Source organism: Tachyglossus aculeatus, chromosome 21 (genome assembly GCF_015852505.1).
Source record: "Tachyglossus aculeatus isolate mTacAcu1 chromosome 21, mTacAcu1.pri, whole genome shotgun sequence".
NCBI classification, from domain to species: domain Eukaryota; kingdom Metazoa; phylum Chordata; class Mammalia; order Monotremata; family Tachyglossidae; genus Tachyglossus; species Tachyglossus aculeatus.
Window position 1 is genome coordinate 11305434 of NC_052086.1, and position 20796 is coordinate 11326229.

General features: G+C 59.7%; 3 protein-coding genes across 3 annotated transcripts in view; 2 read left to right on the forward strand and 1 right to left on the reverse strand.

Moving 5' to 3' along the window:
* RAB40C (RAB40C, member RAS oncogene family) overlaps positions 1-5724 on the forward strand; it is a 29767-nt gene extending 24043 nt beyond the window's left edge. The window contains 5 exon segments of the mRNA XM_038763132.1: positions 826-886; positions 2489-2566; positions 3279-3501; positions 5443-5681; positions 5683-5724. Coding sequence (XP_038619060.1) covers positions 826-886; positions 2489-2566; positions 3279-3501; positions 5443-5681; positions 5683-5724 — 643 coding nt within the window.
* A 4491-nt stretch (positions 5725-10215) lies between these two features.
* Positions 10216-14102, forward strand: WFIKKN1 (WAP, follistatin/kazal, immunoglobulin, kunitz and netrin domain containing 1). The gene is made up of 3 exons (XM_038762704.1): positions 10216-10228; positions 10416-10636; positions 12548-14102. Exons 1-3 carry the CDS (start codon positions 10216-10218, stop codon positions 14075-14077), a joined length of 1764 nt encoding a protein of 587 aa, XP_038618632.1. The 3' UTR covers positions 14078-14102.
* Positions 14103-15925: 1823 nt separating this feature from the next.
* Positions 15926-19992, reverse strand: METTL26 (methyltransferase like 26). Its single transcript, XM_038763311.1, has 6 exons — positions 19763-19992; positions 17468-17630; positions 17319-17378; positions 16580-16647; positions 16299-16377; positions 15926-16211 (listed from the first exon to the last, which is right to left on the reverse strand). Exons 1-6 carry the CDS (start codon positions 19957-19959, stop codon positions 16164-16166), a joined length of 615 nt encoding a protein of 204 aa, XP_038619239.1. The 5' UTR covers positions 19960-19992; the 3' UTR covers positions 15926-16163.
* Positions 19993-20796: the final 804 nt, after the last annotated feature.

The window sequence follows — 20796 nt, forward strand, 5'->3', positions numbered from 1 at the left end:
AGCTAAAACCACCCCCCACCCCAGCAGGCATGTGGCAGAGCCAGGACTAGAACCCAAGTCTCCCAACTTCCAGTCCTTTCCCTCTGCACTAGGTTCATTCTTCCTAGGCCCTTCCCATTTTTACCCCAGGAAGTTCCCCCGTGAGGCAGAGGCGCCTCTTTAGAGGGGTCATCCTGGTATTTGCGACGTTGGTCGGTTCGCCACTGAAAAACAACCGCCTCCCACCCCCGGCCTGGCGGCCCCGGCCAAGAGGCAATCAGAAAACCAATGTTTCAGAGGCCGGGTGGCTCTTCCCACACACCCCCAACCTCAGCTGGAGCGCGATGGCCACTTCCAAACCGGCCCCCTCAGCCCGGGTAAACCGCGGCAGGGTCGGGGCAGGAGAAAGTTCCTTGGAGCAAGGCCGCAGAGCGCCAGCGGGCAGGCCCCGACGGTTTTTTCTTGACACGCCCGAATGCCGGAGAGTCAGTCAGCGCTCGCTGTGCCCTCGTGGCACAGTGGCCATTAGGTTCCCGGGCCCCAGGGGCTCAGCTTTACTGTGGGAGCAGCACGATGGAGTCTTTCTGCCCTGCTCTGCCCCTCTAAGTGTGGCTTCAGTTATCCGTCCCGCCGCTCCTCTCCCACCAAGCTTCTTGCCGGGGGGGTGGTGGGAGCACGGGGGTCACCCTGGCCGGGGTGGTTCCGGGCCGCCGCCGTCATCCCGGCAGGCCGAGGGACGGCGGCATGCGGACCGAACGGCTCCGGTCCAAGCAGGGTCGACGGACTGGATTGGGAGGGTGCCCCGTCGGGCTGGATTTTCTGACAGATTCCCTTCCTGCCTTCCAGGGACACGTCCGGCCAGGGCAGGTTCTGCACCATCTTCAGATCGTACTCCCGGGGGGCTCAGGTAAGTAAGACCCGCTAAGGAGCCACCCATTCCCCGGTGGTTCCCAACTTCCCTCTCCCGGTAGCCAGTCCCGACGGCGAGTCGGAGCTTCGGGTGCCTCCTCCGCCCCCGCCCGCCTCTCTTTGCGCATGTTCAATGTTTTTTTGTGTTGGAATGACATCTGGTAATGCTTACTCTGTATCAAGCACTGTTCTAAGCTCTGGGGTAGATACAGATTCATCAGGCTGGATGCAGACGGGGCTAACGGATAGGAGAGCGAACAGGTATTGAATCCCTGTTTTGCAGTTAAGGACACTGAGGCCTAGAGAAGTGAAGCAACTTACCTAAGGTCACTCAGCAGGCAGGCGGCAGAGCCGGGATCAAAACCCGGGTCCTCCGACTCCCAGCCCCGTGCCCTCTCCCTTAAGTGAAGAGTGCGGGCTGGGTTGTTAAAGGAGAGAAGCAACGTGAGGTAGGAGAGGCAACGTGATTGCTTTAAAGCCAATAGTGAGGAGTTTCTGTTTGATACTGAGGTGGATAGGCAGCCACTGGAGATTTTTGGGTAGCGGGGAGGTGAGATGTCCTGAACATTTCTGTAGAAAGATGATCTGGGCAGCGGAGTGAAGTATGGACTGGAGTGGGGAGAGGCAGGAGGTTGGGAGGTCAGCAAGGAGACTAAGGCAGTAATCCAGGCGGGATAGGATGAGTGATTGTGTTAACGGATCGGAAACCTCTGGCACCCCAGAGCGTCACCTCCCGCTGCTCGCTTCTGCGGGCAGTTCCCCAGGCCTGGATCTTCACCCGAAACCGACTCCTCGGGATGATCAGGCCCGCCCTGGACTCTCCTTATAACCCCCAGTGACCCTGGGCAGAGCCGGGGAGTTGCCTCAGCTCCTAAACCCGGCCCCCAAAACACATTTCGACCCCCAGTCATTTTTCCTGCTCCTACTGGGAGCGAGCCACTGTACTGAGCACAGAGATGCATGTTCCCTGCCCGCAAAGAGCTTCCATTCTTGGCGGGGAGAGGGCATGGCAGGTGGAGGAGTGGGGTTCGTTGTGAGGGGCTGGACTTTCCAGGAGGCTGTGGACGTGGGGTCTGCAGCCGACGGCCCCGGGAGATTTTACTTGTACATATCTATTCCATTTATTTTATTTTGTTTGTTTGGTTTTGTTCTCTGTCTCCCCCTTTTAGATTGTGAGCCCACTGCTGGGTAGGGACTGTCTCTATATGTTGCCAACTTGTACTTCCCAAGCGCTTAGTACAGTGCTCTGCACACAGTAAGCGCTCAATAAATACGATTGATGATGATTGGGGAACTGGGAGCCAGAAGGCCCGACTCCACCCCTCCCCAACTGGGGTGCCCTCTGGCCTCAGTTTCCCTCAGTAACCCGGCCCTGACGCTGAGAGAGATGTCCTCTCCCGCCTCAAGCCAGAGAAATGGCTGGCGACTGTGGGGGTTCCTCTCCCTCACCTCCCCACGGACACTTAGTAGGCGGCGGGGGCCTGGGCGTGCACTTTCCGCCCCTGGGGAGCATCCCTTTCCACACGGCGCCAACCGAATGCCGATTCGACCTCGTCCGGCGACGTACAGACCGCGTCTCTCCCTCCCTCTTCCCTGGCAGGGAATCCTGCTGGTGTACGACATCACCAACCGCTGGTCCTTCGACGGCATAGACCGGTGGATAAAGGAAATTGACGAGGTCAGTGCGCAGCGCGCCCCGCTCTCCCCGAACTGGTCCGGTTTATCAGGAGTGGGGCGATTTCCTGCCCTCCAGATTTCCTCCCGGTTGCCCCATCTGGAGCGGCGTCTGGAGAGTGCTCGCCCCACTCCCCGAGAAAGCCCTGCGGAGGGCTTTCATTCGCCCGCTAATATTCGCGGAGCGCCCGCTGGAGCCGGGGACACGGGCCGGGATGCTTAGAAACCGGCCGCCGAAGATACGGCCCCGGTCTCTAGGAACTTACAGTACAGACAGACAGACGCAGGTGGTATCGGTGCAGCGAGGACAGGAAGGAAGCAGTGGCTCAGAGGAAAGAGCCTGGGCTTTGGAGTCAGAGGTCGTGGGTTCGAATCCCAGCTCCGCCACATGTCTGCTGTGTGACCTTGAGCGAGTCACTTAACTTCCCTGAGCCTCGGTTCCCTCGTCTGTAAAACGGGGATTAAGACCGTGAGCCCCACGTCGGGACAACCTGATCGTATTCCCCCCCCCAGCGCTTAGAAAAGTGCTTTGCACATAGTAAGCGCTTAATAAATGTAATTATAAAATTATTGTAAGGAAACAGATGCCGCAAGCATCTGTTCTGGGCGGCCGAGGGGGAGACCCGGCCAGGAGATGATCAAGGAAGCCTTCCCGGAGGGGAAGGAGGAGGCAGGGTCCGGGTGCCCCGATTCCCAACCGCGTTGCCGTCCTCCAGCACGCCCCCGGGGTCCCCCGGATCCTGGTGGGGAATCGGCTGCACCTGGCCTTCAAGCGGCAGGTGCCGACGGAGCAGGCCCGCGCCTACGCCGAGAAGAACTGCATGACCTTCTTCGAGGTCAGCCCGCTGTGCAACTTCAACGTGATCGAGTCCTTCACCGAGCTGTCCCGGATCGTGCTCATGAGGCACGGCATGGAGAAGATCTGGAGGCCCAACCGAGGTGAGCAGGCCCCGGGGCGGGGGTCCCGGGGGTCCTGGTGGCATCGCAGAACCCGCGGAGGGCACCAGGGCGGTGAGGAGAAACAGGCGTTGCTTAGTGGATAGAGCTCGCTCCCGGGAGTCAGAAGGTCCTGGGTTCTAACTCACGTTCGCCACTTGTCTGCTGTGTGACCTTGGAGAAGTCACTTCACTTCTCTGGGCCTCAGTTACCTCCTCTGTAAAATGAGGAGTAAGGGCGTGAGCCCCATGGGAGACAGGGGCTGTATCCAACCTGATTAACTTGTATCTACCCCAGGGCTTAGATCGGTGCTCGGCACGTAGTAAGCCAGTAACAAGTAGTACCGTAATTATCACTATTATTATTAGGAGCCCACCGTGACCTCCTCTCACCCTTTCCACCCTAGGCACGGGGCCCCCACCCCCGGCATTCTGTCAGTCGCGCAGCGTGGCTCAGTGGAAAGAGCCCGGGCTTTGGAGTCAGAGGTCGTGGGTTCAAATCCCGGCTCCGTCAATTGTCAGCTGTGTGACTTTGGGCAAGTCACTTCACTTCTCTGGGCCTCAGTTCCCTCATCTGTAAAATGGGGATGAAGACTGGGAGCCCCCCGTGGGACAACCTGATTACCTTAGAACAGTGCTTTGCAGATAGTAAGCACTTAACAAATACTAACATTATTATTATTATTATTATTACCTGGGGAACTGACCACCGCAAGCAGACCCCTGCCCAACTCAGCTCCAAAGACGGCCGCCGTTCGAGACGGGCCGGGGGATTCTGGAAGTTGGCTCTTCCCGGGGTCCCGGAGGCAGAAAGACAGACAGACGGACAGCAGAACCCCCCGGGAGAGGGTGGAGCTCAGCAAAGAAAGGCAGCAGACTGGAAGCTTGTCATGGGCAGGGAACAGGCCTGCCAATTAATAATAATAATAATAATAATAATGGCATTTATTAAGCACTTACTGTGGGTAAAGCCCTGTTCTAAGCGCTGGGGAGGTTACAAGGTGATCAGTTTGTCCCACGGGGGGCTCACAGTCTTCATCCCCATTTTTACAGATGAGGGAACTGAGGCCCAGAGAAGTTAAGTGACTTGCCCAAAGTCACACAGCTGACAAGTGGCGGAGCCGGGATTTGAACCCATGACCTCTGACTCCAAAGCCCGGGCTCTTTCCACTGAGCCACGCTGCTTCTTAATTCTGTGGTCTCATGCTCTCCCTATTCATTCATTCATTCATTGTCGTATTTATTGAGCGCTTACTGTGTGCAGAGCTCTGTACTAAGCGCTTGGGAAGTACAAGTTGGCAACATATAGAGACAGTACCTACCCAACAACGGGCTTACAGTCTGGAAGCGCTTAGAGCAGTGCTCTAACCCGCAGAAATTGCTCAATAAATAATAATGATGGCATTTGTTAAGCGCTTACTACGTGCCAGGCACTGTTCTAAGCGCTGGGGAGGATACAAGGTGATCAGATTGTCCCACGTGGGGGGCACAGTCGTCATCCCCACTTTACAGATGAGGGAACTGAGGCCCAGAGAAGTGAAGTGACTTACCCAAAGTCACACAGCTGACAAGTGGCAGAGCCGGGATGAGAACCCAGGTCGTTCTTATTATTATTCCTAAGTGGTGTGGGGCTGAGGGAGGGGTGAATAGAGGGTGCAAATCCAAAGGCAGTGCAGAAGGGAGAAGAGCAAATGAGAGGAAGGCTTCTCATTCATTCATTCAGTCGTATTTATTGAGCGCTTACTGTGTGCAGAGCACTGGACTAAGCGCTTGGGAAGTCCAAGTTGGCGACCTAGAGAGACGGTCCCTACCCAACAGCGGGCTCGCAGTCGAGAAGGAGGAGATGTGCTTGGAGAAGAGTTGGTAGATGGTTCCGTGCCCACAGCGAGCTTGACCCTCTGTCTCTCGCGCTGTCCCCCGTCCGTGCCTCCGTCCCCCCGGACAGTGTTCAGCCTGCAGGATCTCTGCTGCCGGGCCATCGTCTCCTGCACCCCCGTCCACCTCATCGACAAGCTCCCGCTGCCCGTCACCATCAAGAGCCACCTGAAGTCCTTCTCCATGGCCAACGGGATGAACGCGGTGATGATGCACGGACGCTCCTACTCGGTGGCCAGCGGCGGGGGCGGGGGCGGCAGCAAGGGCAACAGCCTGAAGCGCTCCAAGTCCATCCGGCCCCCCCAGAGCCCCCCCCCAGAACTGCTCCCGCAGCAACTGCAAGATCTCTTAGCGCGGCCCCCGCGCCCCGGGGGACGGGAGGGACGGGGGGAGGCGGCCGGGGAGGAGGGAGGGAGGAAAGGAGGGAGGAAAGGAGGGAGGAAAGGAGGCGTCCGGCCGGGGGGCCGGGAAGCCTGGGGTCCCCCGTTGGGTCTCCCCTTTCCCCTTCCGCGGCGCTCACTACGTCGAAGGCGCTCTTCCCGGGAAGGGCAGGGGCCGGACTGCCTTCCTCCTCTTCCCAACCCCCCCGAGGGAGGGGCGGAGAGGGCGAGCAACTCCCCCGTGTCCATCCCGCCCCCTGCCTCGGACCCCAAAGGGGCGGGTTGGCCGGCGGGCCTGAGGCGCCCACGGTGCTCTGTTCTACCTCCTCCCGGGGCGGACGGCCCGGAGCCCCGGGAGTCCGCGGGGGCCGTGCCCTGGTGCCCGCCCCGCCCCAGGGATGGGGCCCCACGGCCTCCGCGCCGAGAGGAGGCACGTGGCCGGGCGGGCCGAGCCCTCGTCGCGAAGCGGGGAAGGAGGGCGGCCTGACGCGGCAGCCCCTCCCCACACGCAAACACCCCCTCACCCCCCCATCCCCCTGCGCCCCCTAAACTGGGGGCAGTGCCCCGTCCCCCCAACCCCGGTTCCCCGACTCCCACTCCGGCCTGCCCCCCACCCGCCCCCGGCAGGAACGGGACGGACCGGACGGTGTGACTCTGGGGGGCAAGCGTCGCGGCCTCCCCCCGAGGAGAGGGAGGGCTTCCGGCGTTCGGGGATGGCGACACTATTCCTAGCTGCTGTTTGACACTCGTACCATTCCTGTGGTTCCCCTGGGGAATTTTTAGTTCTTTGTACATTAAATGTTACTCGACTGTGATATACATGTTTCGTTTTATATAAATTAAAGACTGCGTTTTTAAGCTAAGTCGATGAGATGAGTTGAGCCGGTCTGAGCTGAGCACGCCAAGCCTGCCGCAAGGTTTGCTCCCCTAACCTGTCGTTCGTTTTCGTGTCGGTTTCAGCGTCTCCCTCCCTGTCCTCCCTCCCTTAGACTGTAAGCTCCGTGTAGGCGGGGAACGGGTCTGCCAACTTTATTGTGTTGTTACTCTCCCAAGTCCTTAGTCCGGAGCTCTGCACAAAGTAAGCACTCAATAAACGGATGATATATTTTTTTTTTCAGATATTCAAAGCTGAAGAAAGAAGAACAGGTAAGAAGGAGTACAAGCTATACCGTTTTCCCCCCACTGTTTCCTTTACCTCTCCACTCACTGCTTAGACACGAACTCCATCGCAACAGCTGTAGCCACTATACAATCCCTACCATCACCAAGTCTGAAATCCCTCTATGACCACAGCATCCTCACCCGCCTTCTCTCCCACACGCCTCCCCGCAAATCTGTGCTGTTCCCTTCCAGAGAGTTTCCAGTGTTTTGACCCTAACCGATTGTCTTAATTCGTCATGCCCCATCTAGCCTCCATACCCAAACTACCTTCCCTTGACGATCAAGTCGATGCTTCCGACACCACCCTCTCTCCTGAACTCAACTCACTCTCTTTCCTATCCTTCCGTCTCGTATCGCTAACCCACGGCCCCGAGTCGCCCCCACAGTCCTCCTCCTTCGCTCCTGGGCATGAGCCGCGGAAATCTAGATATCAGGCCGACCTCATCCCCTTCGAGTTTATCTTTACGTGCTTTAACTCGGCCCTCTCTGCCTGGCAAATTATTTCTTCATCCTTATCGACACCCGTGCCCATCACCCTCGCCAGTTGATCCAGACCTTTAATTCCGTCCTCAAACCCCCGTCACCCCGCCTCCCCATCCCTTGTCCCTAAACCACCAGGCCACCTACTTCATTGAGGAAATTGAAACTATCAGCCGTGATATCCCTTAAGTCGCCCCTGCCTTTCCCCAGTCCCTCCCCGATCCTGCCCCTTCTTCAACTCTTCCATCTTTCCCAGCAGTATCTCTAGAAGAGATCTCCTGCCTCTTCTCAAAAACACCCCCTCCATCTGAGCATCCGACCCCATTCCTCTGCACCCCTCTCCGTTTTTCCCTCCCTAGCCACCGTCGTCAACTGTTCCTTCTCCAATAGCTTCTTCCCCACTGCTTCCAAACATACCCATGTCTCTTCTATCCTAAAAAAACCTCTCATTTGACCCGAAGGTTCCTTCTAGTTATCACCCCATCTCCCTCCCATTCCTTTCCAAATCCCTTGAGCTAGTTGTCTACACCTGCGGCCTCAAGTTCCTCTCCTCCAGTTCTCTCCTTGACCCCCTCCAATCTGGCATCCGATGCCTTCACTCCAAAGAAAGCGCCCTCTCAAAGGTCAGCAATGATCTTCTTGCCAAATCCAACGGCTTCTACTCCATCCTAATCCCCCTCGACCTCTCAGCTGCTTTTGACACTGTCGACCACCCCCTTCTCGTGGAAACACTATCCAATTTCAGCTTCACTGACACTTTTCTCTCCTGGTTCTCCTCATATCTTTCTGGCTTCTCATTCTCAGTCGTCTGCACTGTCTTCTCCACCGCCTCCCACCCCTTATCTCTGGGTGTCCCTCAAGGGCAGTTTTGGGTCCCCTTCTATTCTCCTTCTGCACCCACTCCCTTGGAGAACTCATTCGCTCACGTGGCTTCAAGTACCACCTCTGTGCAGATGATTCCAAAATAAGAATAATAATTGTGGTATTTGTTAAGCGCCTACTATGTACTAAGCACCGGGGTGGATACAAGCAAAATTGGTTGAACGTAGTCCCTGACCCACTTGGGCTCAGTCTCCATCCCCATTTTGCAGGTGAGTTGACTGAGATACAGAGAAGTGAAGTGACTTACCCACAGTCTCCATCCCCATTTTGCAGATGAGGTAACGAAGATACAGAGAAGTGACTTGTCCAAGGTCACACAGCAGACAAGTAGTGGAGCTGGGATTAGGACCCATGACCCAAATCTACATCTCCAGCCCTGATCGCTGTCCCTCTCTGCAGTCACGTATTTCCTTCTGCCTTAAAGACATCTCTTCTCGGATGTCCTTCCTGTCACCTCAAACATAACATGTGGAAAACAAATTTTTACCTTCCCACCCAAACCCTGTCCTTCCCCTGACTTTCCCATCTCTGTAGACGGCACTACCATCCTTCATGTCTTACAAGCCCGAACCTTGGCATTACCCTTTCTTATTCAATTACTAAATCCCGTCGGTTTGACCTCCGTGGCGTCGCTAAAATCCACCCTTTCCTCTCCATCCAAACTGCTACCATGTTTAATATAATCACTCGTCCTGTCCCCCCTGGATTACCGCATCAGCCTCTTTGCTGACCTCCCAGCCTCCTGTCTCCACCCTGGCACTTGGTAAATAGTAAGTGCTTAACAAACACCGCAGTAGGTATAATAATAATAGTGTCCAACCCAATTATCTTGCGTCTTTGAGAAGCAGCGGGGTCTTTGGCTTGGTGGCTTGTCTCCCTGCCTCTTGTTCGGACCAGGCCAGCCACCTCTGAGCAGGCCTGCTGGGTCAACAGGTTAGGAATCGGGGTCACTGCGACTCTTTCGGATCAGATGGGGGAGGAAACCCGGAGTCTCTGAGGAGCTCCCCGCCGCTGAGGGATGGGGAGACGCCGACCCGCAGCGGGCTCTTTGTCGGGCATCCTTCCTCTGGCCTGATATGGGTGGCGAGGCCAGCTCTCCGGCCTCGGGGGGCCCCAGGGGCCCCGCATCTCCTGCTGTGCCAAGCCTGCCCTGTGGCGGGACAGGGGTGACCCCCACTTGGTCCTCCTCCTGGCCTGTCCTCTTCTGTGTGGTCATGGTGTATCATCTGCTTAGAGGTGGTAGTTGAAGCCGTGTGAGCCCTGAAGGACTCCCATAGGAGATGGAAGGCGGAGGAGAAGCCTGGCTCTGCCACTTACCTGCTGTGTGACCTTGGGCAAGTCACTTTACTTGTCTGTGCCTCAGGTAAAACGTCTGTCTGTAAAATGGGGTTGAGACTGCAAACCCCACACGGGACAGGGACTGTGTCCAAATCGATTTGCTTGTATGCACCCCAGCGCTTAGTTGAGTGCCTGGCACATAGTAAGCGCTTAACGAAAACCATCATGATGATGATGCTGAGATTGAGAATGAGCAGCCAGAGAAATAGGGGAAGGAGCACCCCCTCCTCTGGTGGAGAGCCTCGGACGCCCTGGTGCCAGCCACCCCCGGCCTAGCCAAGGCCCCAGGGATGCCCGGCCTCAGTTCCATTGCTCCCAACCTCAGTGGCAACAGCCGTGACCCCCGCCCACCCTGGTTGTGCCAAGCCAAGGGTCCCTCGTGGCCGGGGGCCAGGGCAGACGCCACCGTTGTTGCCCGCCTGCCGAGGGGTTGGGGGGACAGGGAGAGTGGCCACTGTCCCAATTCTGGGTGGGCCAGATGGGCAGGCCTTGAGGGGTGGCAGCTGAGGTTGGGGTCCGGCCCTTCCGAATGGTCCCCCGTCTTCTGTCCGGCCGCTGGATCCAGCAGGGTCGGGCCTCTGGCTGGACAGAGGGTGCCAGACATGGAACCGGCCAGTGGGGCCAGAGGGCTCCCCACGAGGCCCCTGGGCTTTTGTGTCCTCCCTCGGGCCCGCCCCTGCTTTGATTTTGGCCAGCGGGCTCGGGTTACAGGCCACTGTAACCAGGGAGGAGCCTGGCGGGCCCGGCCCGGAGCCCCCCGCCCCCCGATGGGGTTGAGGGGTCCGGGCTCTGATGCGGGCAGGGCCGCTGCTGGGCCTGTGGCTGGGCCTGGGCCTGTGTCTGGGCCTGGGCCCGGGCTGGGGGTCAGGGCGGCTCCGGGCGGCCACCCTGAGGCCCGGGACCACCCCAGGGACCACCCCTGGCGAGGGAAGGGGGCACCCCGGCGTCTGCCCCAACCAGCTGAACCCCAACCTGTGGGTGGACGCGCAGAGCACCTGCGAGCGGGACTGCCGGCGGGACACCGTGAGACCCCCGGGGAGGGGGACACTGGGGGGGGGGGGGGGGGACACTGGGGAGGGACCCCAGGGGGAGGGGGGACACTGGGGAGGGACCCCAGGGGGAGGGGGCTGCCAGGGACCGGTAGGGACCGGATGGGATGGGATGGGAGGTCCGCAGTCTGAGTTGGAGGGAGGCTGGTTCCCGGGGGTCGTGGCCGCCCCCTCTGGGCCTCAGCCACCTCCTCGGGAAAATGGGGGTCGAGAAGGTTAGCGCCCAGCGCGTAATTAACGCTAAACATCAAATACCGTTGCTATAATTCCAATCATTTCCCCCCAGCCGGGCCCTGGGGTCCCTGCCGGCTCAGTGGGGCAAACCCTCGACGCCCAGGGGAGAGGGACGAGGACAAGGGACAAGGGAGGGTGTGGGGGTGGCGGCTGGGGGGCCGCACGACCCCACCAAGTCCGTCCCCCGAGAGCCCCGGGATAGGCCACTGCTTTGCTTAGAGTCCTGAAACCCTGAAGGCTATGAGAATTTCCTGCAACAAAATAATAATAATTACAGTATTGGTTAAGCACTTACTGGGTGCCAGGCACCATTCTCAGCCCTGGGATGGATACAAGATAATCGGGTTGGGACCCAGTCCCTGTCCTCCATGGGGCTCGCGGTCTTAATCCCCATTTTACAGATGAGGGAACTGAGGTATGGAAAAGTGAAGTGACTTGCCCAAGGTCACACAGCAGACACTAATAAGCGCTTAATACCATTATTATTATTATTATTATCCTTTCTCGCTGCAATTTCTGCCAATCAGTGTGTGTCAGTTCCTTTCCCGCCCGCCGTTCAGCATTGTTCCTCCCCATCTCTGAACATTCACTCACCTAACCCTTCTTGCACCCAAGACCTGCTTAGGACATTATAGTATTTATTGCACGCCTGTTGTGTGCGGAGCACTGTAATGAGCATCCGGAAGAGTATCAAGGAATAGAACTGACAGGGTCCCTGACCAAAAGGAGCTTCTAGTTGAGCTAAAATAAATTACATTATACACTTTAAATCACATTATATCAACTTGAAGTCGCATTGATGTTTTTCTGGGGCGACTCCATTCATTCAATCGTATTTATTGAGCGCTTACTGTGTGCAGAGCACTGTACTAGGCGCTTGGGAAGTCCAAGTTGGCAACATCTAGAGACGGTCCCTACCCAACAGTGGGCTCACAGTCTAGAAAGACTAGAAAGTCTAGACTTCATGCTCCTGCTCTCTTATTTTGCTGTTCCCCCCTCCATCCCTGTGAAGTAAAGTGAAGTGGGGATTGTCAGCCCCAGGTTACGGTTGAGGACTAGAACTCAGGTCCTTGAGGTGTGTGGAATCACGCTCTTCCCACCAGACCACAATCCCCTAACGACGTTCCCCAACCGTGCTGGGTATGGGAAGAGGGGGACTTTTTAGCGCTCATGGGGGAGGCTCGAGATCCCCTTCACACAGCCTGGGGGGGACCTTAGAACACAAATTCATCGCTGACTTGTGATTTTATCCTGGGGTCCACCCTGACCCCCAGATCTCGGGGTGGGGGCAAGGGTGCCTCTCCGGATCTCGCCCCCTTCGCCCGCGGCAACCTGAAACTCCGGTGGTACCCTCTCCGGCGCCAGCCTCTTGTCAGGCCGCGACCCCTGGCGACCCCGAGGCCGGCATGGAGGGTGTGGATGGAGGGGGTCCGGGGAGACCCGCGCTTGGGACGGTGCTTTGCACGTAGTAAGCGCTTAATAAATGCTATCATTATTATTGGGAGGGGTCAGGCGGCGGCCCCAAGGTTAGAAGAGAAAGATCCGTGCCCGATTCCCGGGGCGGGTGAAGAGACCGGCCGGGGCGGGGGCTCCCGGCCTCGGCCCGCCTCTCTGAGTCTCTGTCCGTCCCTGTCCCTCTCCCGCCCGCCAGGACTGCGGGGCCCTGGAAAAGTGCTGCACCAACGTGTGCGGGCTGCGGAGCTGCGTGGCCGCCCGCTTCGCGGACGCCGGCCAGGCGGGGCCGCCGGCCCCCGCCGCCTCGTGCGACGGGCTGGCCTGCCCGCAGCAGGGCTCCGACTGCGACATCTGGGACGGGCAGCCCGTGTGCCGCTGCCGGGACCGCTGCGAGAAGGAGCCCGACTTCACCTGCGCTTCCGACGGCCTCACCTACTACAACCGCTGCTACATGGACGCCGAGGCCTGCCTGCGGGGCCTCAGCCTGGCCGTCGTGCCCTGCAAGCGCGTGTCCTCGTGGCCGCCCAGCAGCCCCGGCCCGCCGGGGACCTCGGCCGCCCCGCCGCCGCCGCCCCCCACCCCCGGGGACGCGCCCGTGGCCCCCGCGCTCTACAGGAACCCGGCCCACCAGTCGGTGCCGGCGGGCGGCACGGTCAGCTTCCGCTGCGACGTGAGCGGGCGGCCGCCGCCGGACATCACCTGGGAGAAGCAGGGCGACCGGCGGGAGAACCCGGTCATGCGGCCGGACCGGATGTACGGCAACGTGGTGGTCACCAACATCGGCCAGCTGGTGGTGTACGACGCCCGGCCCGAGGACGCGGGGCTGTACACGTGCACGGCCCGGAACGCCGCCGGCCTCCTGCGGGCCGACTTCCCGCTGTCCGTCACCCAGCGGCGGCGGCCGGAGGAGGAGGAAGAGGAGGAGGAAGAGGAGGAGAGGGAGCCGCCGTCGACCTCCGGCCCCGCGCCCCCCGAGTGCCTCCGGGAGCCCGAGCGGCGGCCCTGCCCGGGCCCGGCCCCGGTCCGCTGGCGCTTCGACGCCCGCCGGGGCGCGTGTGCCACCTTCCGCGACGACGGCGCCTGCGGCGGCGCCCGGGGCAACCGCTTCGAGACGTACGAGGCCTGCCAGAGGGCCTGCGCCCGGGGGCCCGGGGCCACGTGCGCCCTGCCGGCCGTGCAGGGCCCCTGCCGGCGCTGGGAGCCGCGCTGGGCCTACAGCCCGCTGCTGCGCCAGTGCCACTCCTTCGTCTACGGCGGCTGCGAGGGCAACGGCAACAACTTCGAGAGCCGCGAGCGCTGCGAGGACGCCTGCCCCCTCCCGCGGGCGCCGCCCTGCAAGGCCTGCCGGCTGCGCGGCAAGATGGCCCCCAGCCTGTGCCGCAGCGACTTCGCCATCGTGGGCCGGCTGACCGAGGTCATCGAGGAGCCCGACTCCGGCCTCGCCCGCTTCGCCCTGGACGACGTGCTCAAGGACGACAAGATGGGGCTCAAGTTCTTCGACATCAAGTACCTGGAGGTGACGCTGACGGGCATGGACTGGGGCTGCCCCTGCCCCAACATGACGGCCGGGGACGGGCCCCTGGTCGTCATGGGCGAGGTGCGGGACGGCGTGGCCCTGCTCCACCCCGGCAGCTACGTGCGGGCGGCCAGCGACAGGCGGCTCCGCAGGATCTCGGAGCTCATCGACAAGAGGACCTGCGAGCTCCTCAACCGCTTCCAGGACTAGCGGCCGAGACCCCCCCCCCGTCCAACCCCCGGCTCCTCGCCCCCCGCCCCGTCCCCCTCCCCTCGCTCTCTCCACCCCGTGGCTGGTTAATAAAGCCATTCTAGGACCCGGGACTGAGTGGCGCCGGCTTTGCGGGACACCCCCCAGCCCCCCGGATCCTGGTGGGCCTCAGTTTCCCCACCGGGGAGTGCCACGGGGCAGCTCCCTAGCCCGCCTTGGGTTTCAGACCCGTGACGCTCCCAGCTGCACGATCGCGTCACGGCTCTCGCCCCTCGGCCGCTGTGGCGGAAGTGTTGTGGGGAGGGGACCCTGGAGCCGGGCCAGTTCAGTCCCGACCCCCTACGGCACGAGGAAGCGACGGCGGGGAGCGGAGTTCTGCCGCCGGGGAACTCAGCCCGGCGGGGGCCTGTCAACGGATCCAGGTAAGGCCCCCCACCCCACCCCGATTCCAAAACCCTCCTGGCCCTGTCGCCAGGTAACCAGAGGCCTGAGGCCCCCAGGGCGTCCAGCAGGCCAGGCTCCCCCACCTCATTCCACGTTCTCCTTTCCCTCCCTTTGTGGATGCGTCCCCTCCCACCCGCCGCACGGGCCTCTCATCCCGAGGTCTGAGCCGGGAGGAGGCGGGTCAGTGGGCTCCTGGCCGGCTGAGTTGTGGGGGAAGAGTTCTTCCATGACCCCTCCCCGGCCTTCCGCCTCCCTCAGAGGGCTGGGATGGGGGTCGGGGAGAAAGTCAGGGTCCTGGCCTGGGCCCTGCTCCGGAGTAGCGGAGCCACAGCGAGGGGCCGCTGACCCCCTAAGCGGTGACCTCTGTGGCCAGCTGACCCGGGGCGTGTCAGGGCCTAAGCCCGCCATGCAGCCCTCCACCCGAGGCAGGGTCTCTAGAAGCGGCCCCCCGCCTCACTCCCACCCCCAAGGTGTGACCGCCCAACGCCGGATCCGGGGAGTTCTTGGCACCCCATCGGGGCTGGCTTTAGACCGGGCCGGCCCGCCCCGCATCCTTGGAGCCGGAGGCTGGCCCGCCTGGGGCCAATAGCAAGCGGTATGTGGGACAGCAGGGTCCCGAGGGCCACCTCTGCCCTCCTTTCTCGTAGAAACTCGGCTCCGTCATCCTTGATGGGGGTGTGTGCCCTGTTCTCCAGCCCCTTGGGCCTCTTCTCCCGTCCCCACCGCCCACCCTCTCTGACTGAGGCCTGTGGCACCCCGTGATCACACAGGCAGGAAGTCACTGCAGCGGGACCCTTCCCCCCAACTCCCCAACCGTCTCCCACCCTGACTCGGCCCACCCTCCCCCTATCTCCCTTGGGCCCCGTAATCAAAAACGTGGCTCTTCTGACCTCCCTCTGGCCCACTCTCTTCCTGCTGCCACCCCAGCTGGGCCATCGAAGCCCCGGGGGTGGGCCGAGAGACCCGAGACAAGCTGGACTCCTGTCAACCCTTCACCCCAAGCCCTTCTCGTCCCTGGGGTGCTCGGGAGGCAGCGGGGGGACAAGTTGGGTTTTTAATTGTCACGGAGGCAGCGGCTGGAGGGGAGGGCCGATGGTGGTCATAGGAAGGGAGGAACGCCCAGTCCCAGGGGTGGGGGGCACGGGGCAGAGAATGGAAGGGACGTCCCCCATCTGCGCCTGGGCCCATGGGAGCTGGGACCTTTGCCCACCCTGCTTTCCCATGCAATCTAGCCCCCAAAGGATCGAGAGTCCGAGGCGCAGTGTGGTGAGGGCCCAGGGGTGACGCTCGGGGGCCCCGACGGCAAAACGCAGACAAGGGACACAGCTGGTAGGGACCACAGGACGTACTTTAATTGAAAGGAGAGAGGTGGCCTGTCCCCACCCCTCCACCCCCCCACCTCCCCCTTTTATGGGTCCTGCCAGCCCCCGGGGCCTTCCAACTTGCAGGAGGAGACGAAAGTCGGGGCAGCGGGCAGGACAGCTCCTCTCTGGCTGCGGCCGGGGCACAAACACCCCCACACACCCTCCCCCGACACCCATCCGATCCCTGCACCGCCGGGCCCCGTCTGCCCCGACTCTGCCAGCAAGTACCGGGGGAGGAGCGGGGATCCTGCAGCCGGAAGGCCCCCCGTGGACGGAGGTCACTGTTTCCGGAAAATCAGGCACTTGTTGTTGGCTGGCATGTCCACCTGCGGGGAGGCGGGGCCGGGTGAGGGCGGCGCAGGTGCCAAGCTGGAGCCGGCACCCGCTCGAGAAGCCCCCCGGCCGGCTCCTACCATTCTCTCCAGGCGCAGGCCGCTGGCTTCGGCCAACTCCTGCAGCAGGGTGGTGTCTCGCAGGCCCCAGGACGGGTTCCTGTGGGGGCACGGGGCGAGGCGGGTAACGGGGTGGCGGGGGGCAGCACCTCACCTCCGTCCCCGGACCCGGGGAGCTCTGGGGAAGGCCAGAAGGGGAGACGGGACACGACGGGGAAGGGAGAGGTGGGATCGGGGGGAGCCTCCCCACCCCACGGAGCCCCCCGCAGCCCCGGCCCCGGCTTTCCCCTTCCAGCTCTCACCTGTGCCTCAGGCTGAGGTCAAAGTCCACGTTGCTCTGCGGGGTGATGCGTCCGCTCACCGAGTACGGCTGTCCAAGACCGAGAACCCGCGGGTGGCAGTCGGGTGACCCTGGCAGCACCCTGCCCAGCCCGCCGCCTGCCCACCACCACCGTCCCCCGCTCTCCGGGGCGCCAGTCGACTCGGGAACCCCGTCTCCTCCCTCCCCACGGACTCAGTCGTTGAGTAATATTGACCGAGCGCCTAACGAACCCTAGGCACTGTACTGAGGGCTCGGGAGAGTTCAACAGTAGCAAGATACGCACTCTCTACCCTCAAGGAGTTTACCAACTACTCCCTGGGCCAGAGTCCACGGAGTATCTGGGGCTGGGGTTGGGTGGGGACGGAGAGGGCACCCCTCCCTGGATAATAATTCATAATAATTGCGGTGTCTGTTACTCACTTACTGTGTGCCAGGCACTGTACTAAGCGCTGGGGTGGATACGAGCAAATCCAGTTGGATATGGGCCCTGTCCCACATGGGGCTCCCGGTCTCCATCCCCATTTTGCAGATGAGGCCCAGAGAAGCGAGGTGACTTGGCCAAGGTCACGCAGCGGACAAATGGCAGGGCCGGGATGAGGACCCACGGCTTTCCAACTCCCAAGCCCGTGCTCTGTTCACCGCGCCAGGCCGCTTCTCATGGGCTAGCCGGTCCCGGCTCCCACCCCCGACCCGTGGCGGCCCGGGGGCCGACTACTCACCCCGTAGGTGATCAGCACGGCTTTGGGCTTTAGCAGCTGCCCGGCTCCTTTGAACAGCCCCTGAGGGGAGAGAGGGGGGTCTCAGGCCGGACACCCTCCCCTCCCGGGGACGGCCACCCCGGGAGTGGCCCCGGCGGGGCGGCCCTGACCTCGGTGCAGCTCAGAGGGGAGATGTGGATCATGTTGATGTTGACCACGAGGTCCAGGGAGCCCGGCCGGATCGACCCCCACGTCTCCCAGCCCTGCGACGAGTCCAGGAACAGCGGCTGCTTCACGTTGTCCAGCTTCAGGGTGGAGGTGAAGGCCGCGATGCTGCAAAGGAGAAGCAGTGGGAAGAGCCCGGGCTTGGCAGTCGGAGGTCAGGGGTTCTAATCCCGGCTCTGCCGTTTGTCAGCTGTGTGACTTTGGGAGAGTCGCCTCACTTCCAACGTGGCTCAGTGGAAAGAGCACGGGCTTGGGAGTCGGAGGCCATGGGTTCAAATCCCGGCTCGGCCGCTTGTCAGGTGTGTGGCTTTGGCCAAGTCCCTTAACTTCTCTGGGCCTCAGTTACCTCATCTGTAAAATGGGGATTAATATTGGGAGCCCCACATGGGACAACCTGATCACCTTGTATCGTCCCCAGCCCTTAGAACAGTGCTTTGCACATTCATTCAATCGTATTCATTCATTCAATCGTATTTATTGAGCGCTCACTGTGTGCAGAACACTGTACTAACCGCTTGGGAAGTACAAGTTGGCAACATATGAAGACGGTCCCTACCCAACCGCGGGCTCACAGTCTAGTAAGCGCTTAACAAATATTCATTCATTCATTCAATCGTATTTTAGACTGTGAGCCCACTGTTGGGTAGGGACTGTCTCTATGTGTTGCCAATTTGTACTTCCCAAGCGCTTAGTACAGTGCTCTGCACATAGTAAGCGCTCAATAAATACGATTGATTGATTTATTGAGCGCTTACTATGTGCAGAGCAGTGTACTAAGCGCTTGGGAAGTCCAAGTTGGCAACATATAGAGACGGTCCCTACCCAACAGTGGGCTCACAGTCTAGAAGGGGGAGACAGGGAACAAAACAAAACATATTAACGAAATAAAATAAATAGAATCAATATGTATAAATAAACAAATGAGTAGTAAATACGTACAAACATATATACAGGTGCAGTGGGGAGGGGAAGGAGGTAAGGCGGGGGGGATGGGGAGAGGAAGGAGGACCAAAATTGTTATTCAGTCCAGTGTTCTGCACACAATAGGCGCTCAATAAATACGATTGAGGGAATGAATGGACAAGTACCATTGTTATGATGGATGGATGGGTAACAATAATAATAATAATAATGATGGCATTTATTAAGTGCTTACTATGTGCAAAGCACTGTTCTAAGCACTGGGGAGGTTATAAGGTGATCAGGTTGTCCCTCGGGGGGCTCACAGTCTTAATCCCCATTTTCCAGATGAGGAAACTGAGGCCCAGAGAAGTGAAGTGACTGGCCCAAAGTCACACAGCTGACAAGTGGCGGAGCCGGGGTTTGAACCCATGACTTCTGACTCCACTCTTTCCACCGAGCCACGGATGGAAGCATGGATGGATGGACGGATGGATGGATGGATCTATCCACTGTTGAGTAGGGACTGTCTCTATAGGTTGCCAACTTGGACTTCCCAAGGGCTTAGTCCAGTGCTCTGCACCCAGTAAGCGCTCAATAAATACGACTGAATGAATAAATGAGAAGCCTTCCTCCTATTTGCTCTTCCCCCTTCTGCATTGCCTTTGGATTTGCACCCTCTACTCACCCCTCCCTCAGCCCCACACCACTCAAGAATAATATCATCATCATCATCATCAATCGTATGTACTGAGCGCTTCCTATGTGCAGAGCACTGTACTAAGCGCTTGGGAAGTACAAACTGGCAGCATCTAGAGACAGTCCCTACCCAACAGTGGGCTCACAGTCTAAAAGGGGGAGACGGAGAACAAAACCAAACACGCCAACAAAATAAAACAAATAATAAATAAAATAAATAACAAGAACGACCTGGGTTCTCATCCCTGTACTTGCCCAGAAGCGTCAGGGTCAATATAGCTGTGTCTTCCCCGCGTCATCCCCCCTCAAACTGCCCTACCATTCATTCATATCCTCCCCTTCCGCCCCACCTCCTTCCCCTTCCCACAGCACCTGTATATATGTTCGTACGTATTTGTTTATTATTTATTTATCTTACTTGTACATATTTATTCTATTTATTTTATTTGGTTAATATGTTTGGTTTTGTCTGTCTCCCCCTTCTAGGCCGTGAGCCCGCCGTTGGGTAAGGGACCGTCTCTAGATGTGGCCAACTTGGACTTCCCGAGCTCTGCACATGGTAAGCGCTCAATAAATACGATTGATTGATGGATGGATGGATGGACTGCAGGCCCAGGCGGGCTGCGGGTGGTCCTCCTCACCTGTCCAGGCACCTCTGGTCGACGTCGGAGGGCTGCCAGCGCAGGTTGGGCAGGGCCTGGGCGAAGTGGACGGCGTGCTGGCCCGAGCCGGACGCCACCTCCAGCACCTCCACGGCGGGCCGGCCGGGGTCCACGTACTGCCGCAGCACCCGCAGGATCGGCTCCTTGTTACGGTCCGCCGCCGCCGCCACCATCATCCTCCCCCACCGCTACGCTGACCTCTGACCCCGCCCGCCTGCCTGCCTGCCAGCCCGCCTGCAGGCCGGCCTTTCTGCCTGCCGCAGAGCACGCTGGGAGGTGTAGTCCGCCAGGCAGGCCGGCCGGCCTCCCTGCCGCCGGGCACGCTGGGAGGTGTAGTCCGCCAGGCGCGCCCCCGGCCGCGGCAGCGCGCGCGGCTTCCGGCGCCCGCGAGACTACAACTCCCAGAAGGCCTTTCGCCCTGACGTCAGGCGGGCGGGGCGGAGCCGCGCCTGAGGGCAGTCCAGTCAGTCAGTCAGTCAGTCAGTCAGTCAGTCAGTCAGTCAGTCAGTCAGGCGTTCGTTTATTCATTCATTCATTCGTCCGTCCTTTCATTCATTCGTTCATTTATCCGTTCGTTCATTTATTCCTTCATCATCAAGCATCATCAATCGTATTTATTGAGCGCTTACTGTGGGCAGAGCACTGGACTGAGCGCTGGGGAAGTACAAGCTGGCAACGTATATTCGTTCTTTCATTCATTCGTCCGTCCTTTCATTCATTCGTTCGTTCATTCGTTCGTTCATTTATTCCTTCATTCGTTCTTTCTTTCATTCATTCATTCGTCCGTCCTTTCATTCATTCGTTCATTTATTCGTTCGCTCGTTCATTCGTTCATTTATTTCTTCATTCGTCCGTTCGTTCATTTATTCCTTCATTCGTCCGTTCATTCATTCGTTCATTTATTCCTTCATTCGTCCGTTCGTTCATTTATTCCTTCATTCGTCCGTTCATTCATTCGTTCATTTATTCCTTCATTCGTCCGTCCTTTCATTCATTCATTCGTTCGTTCATTC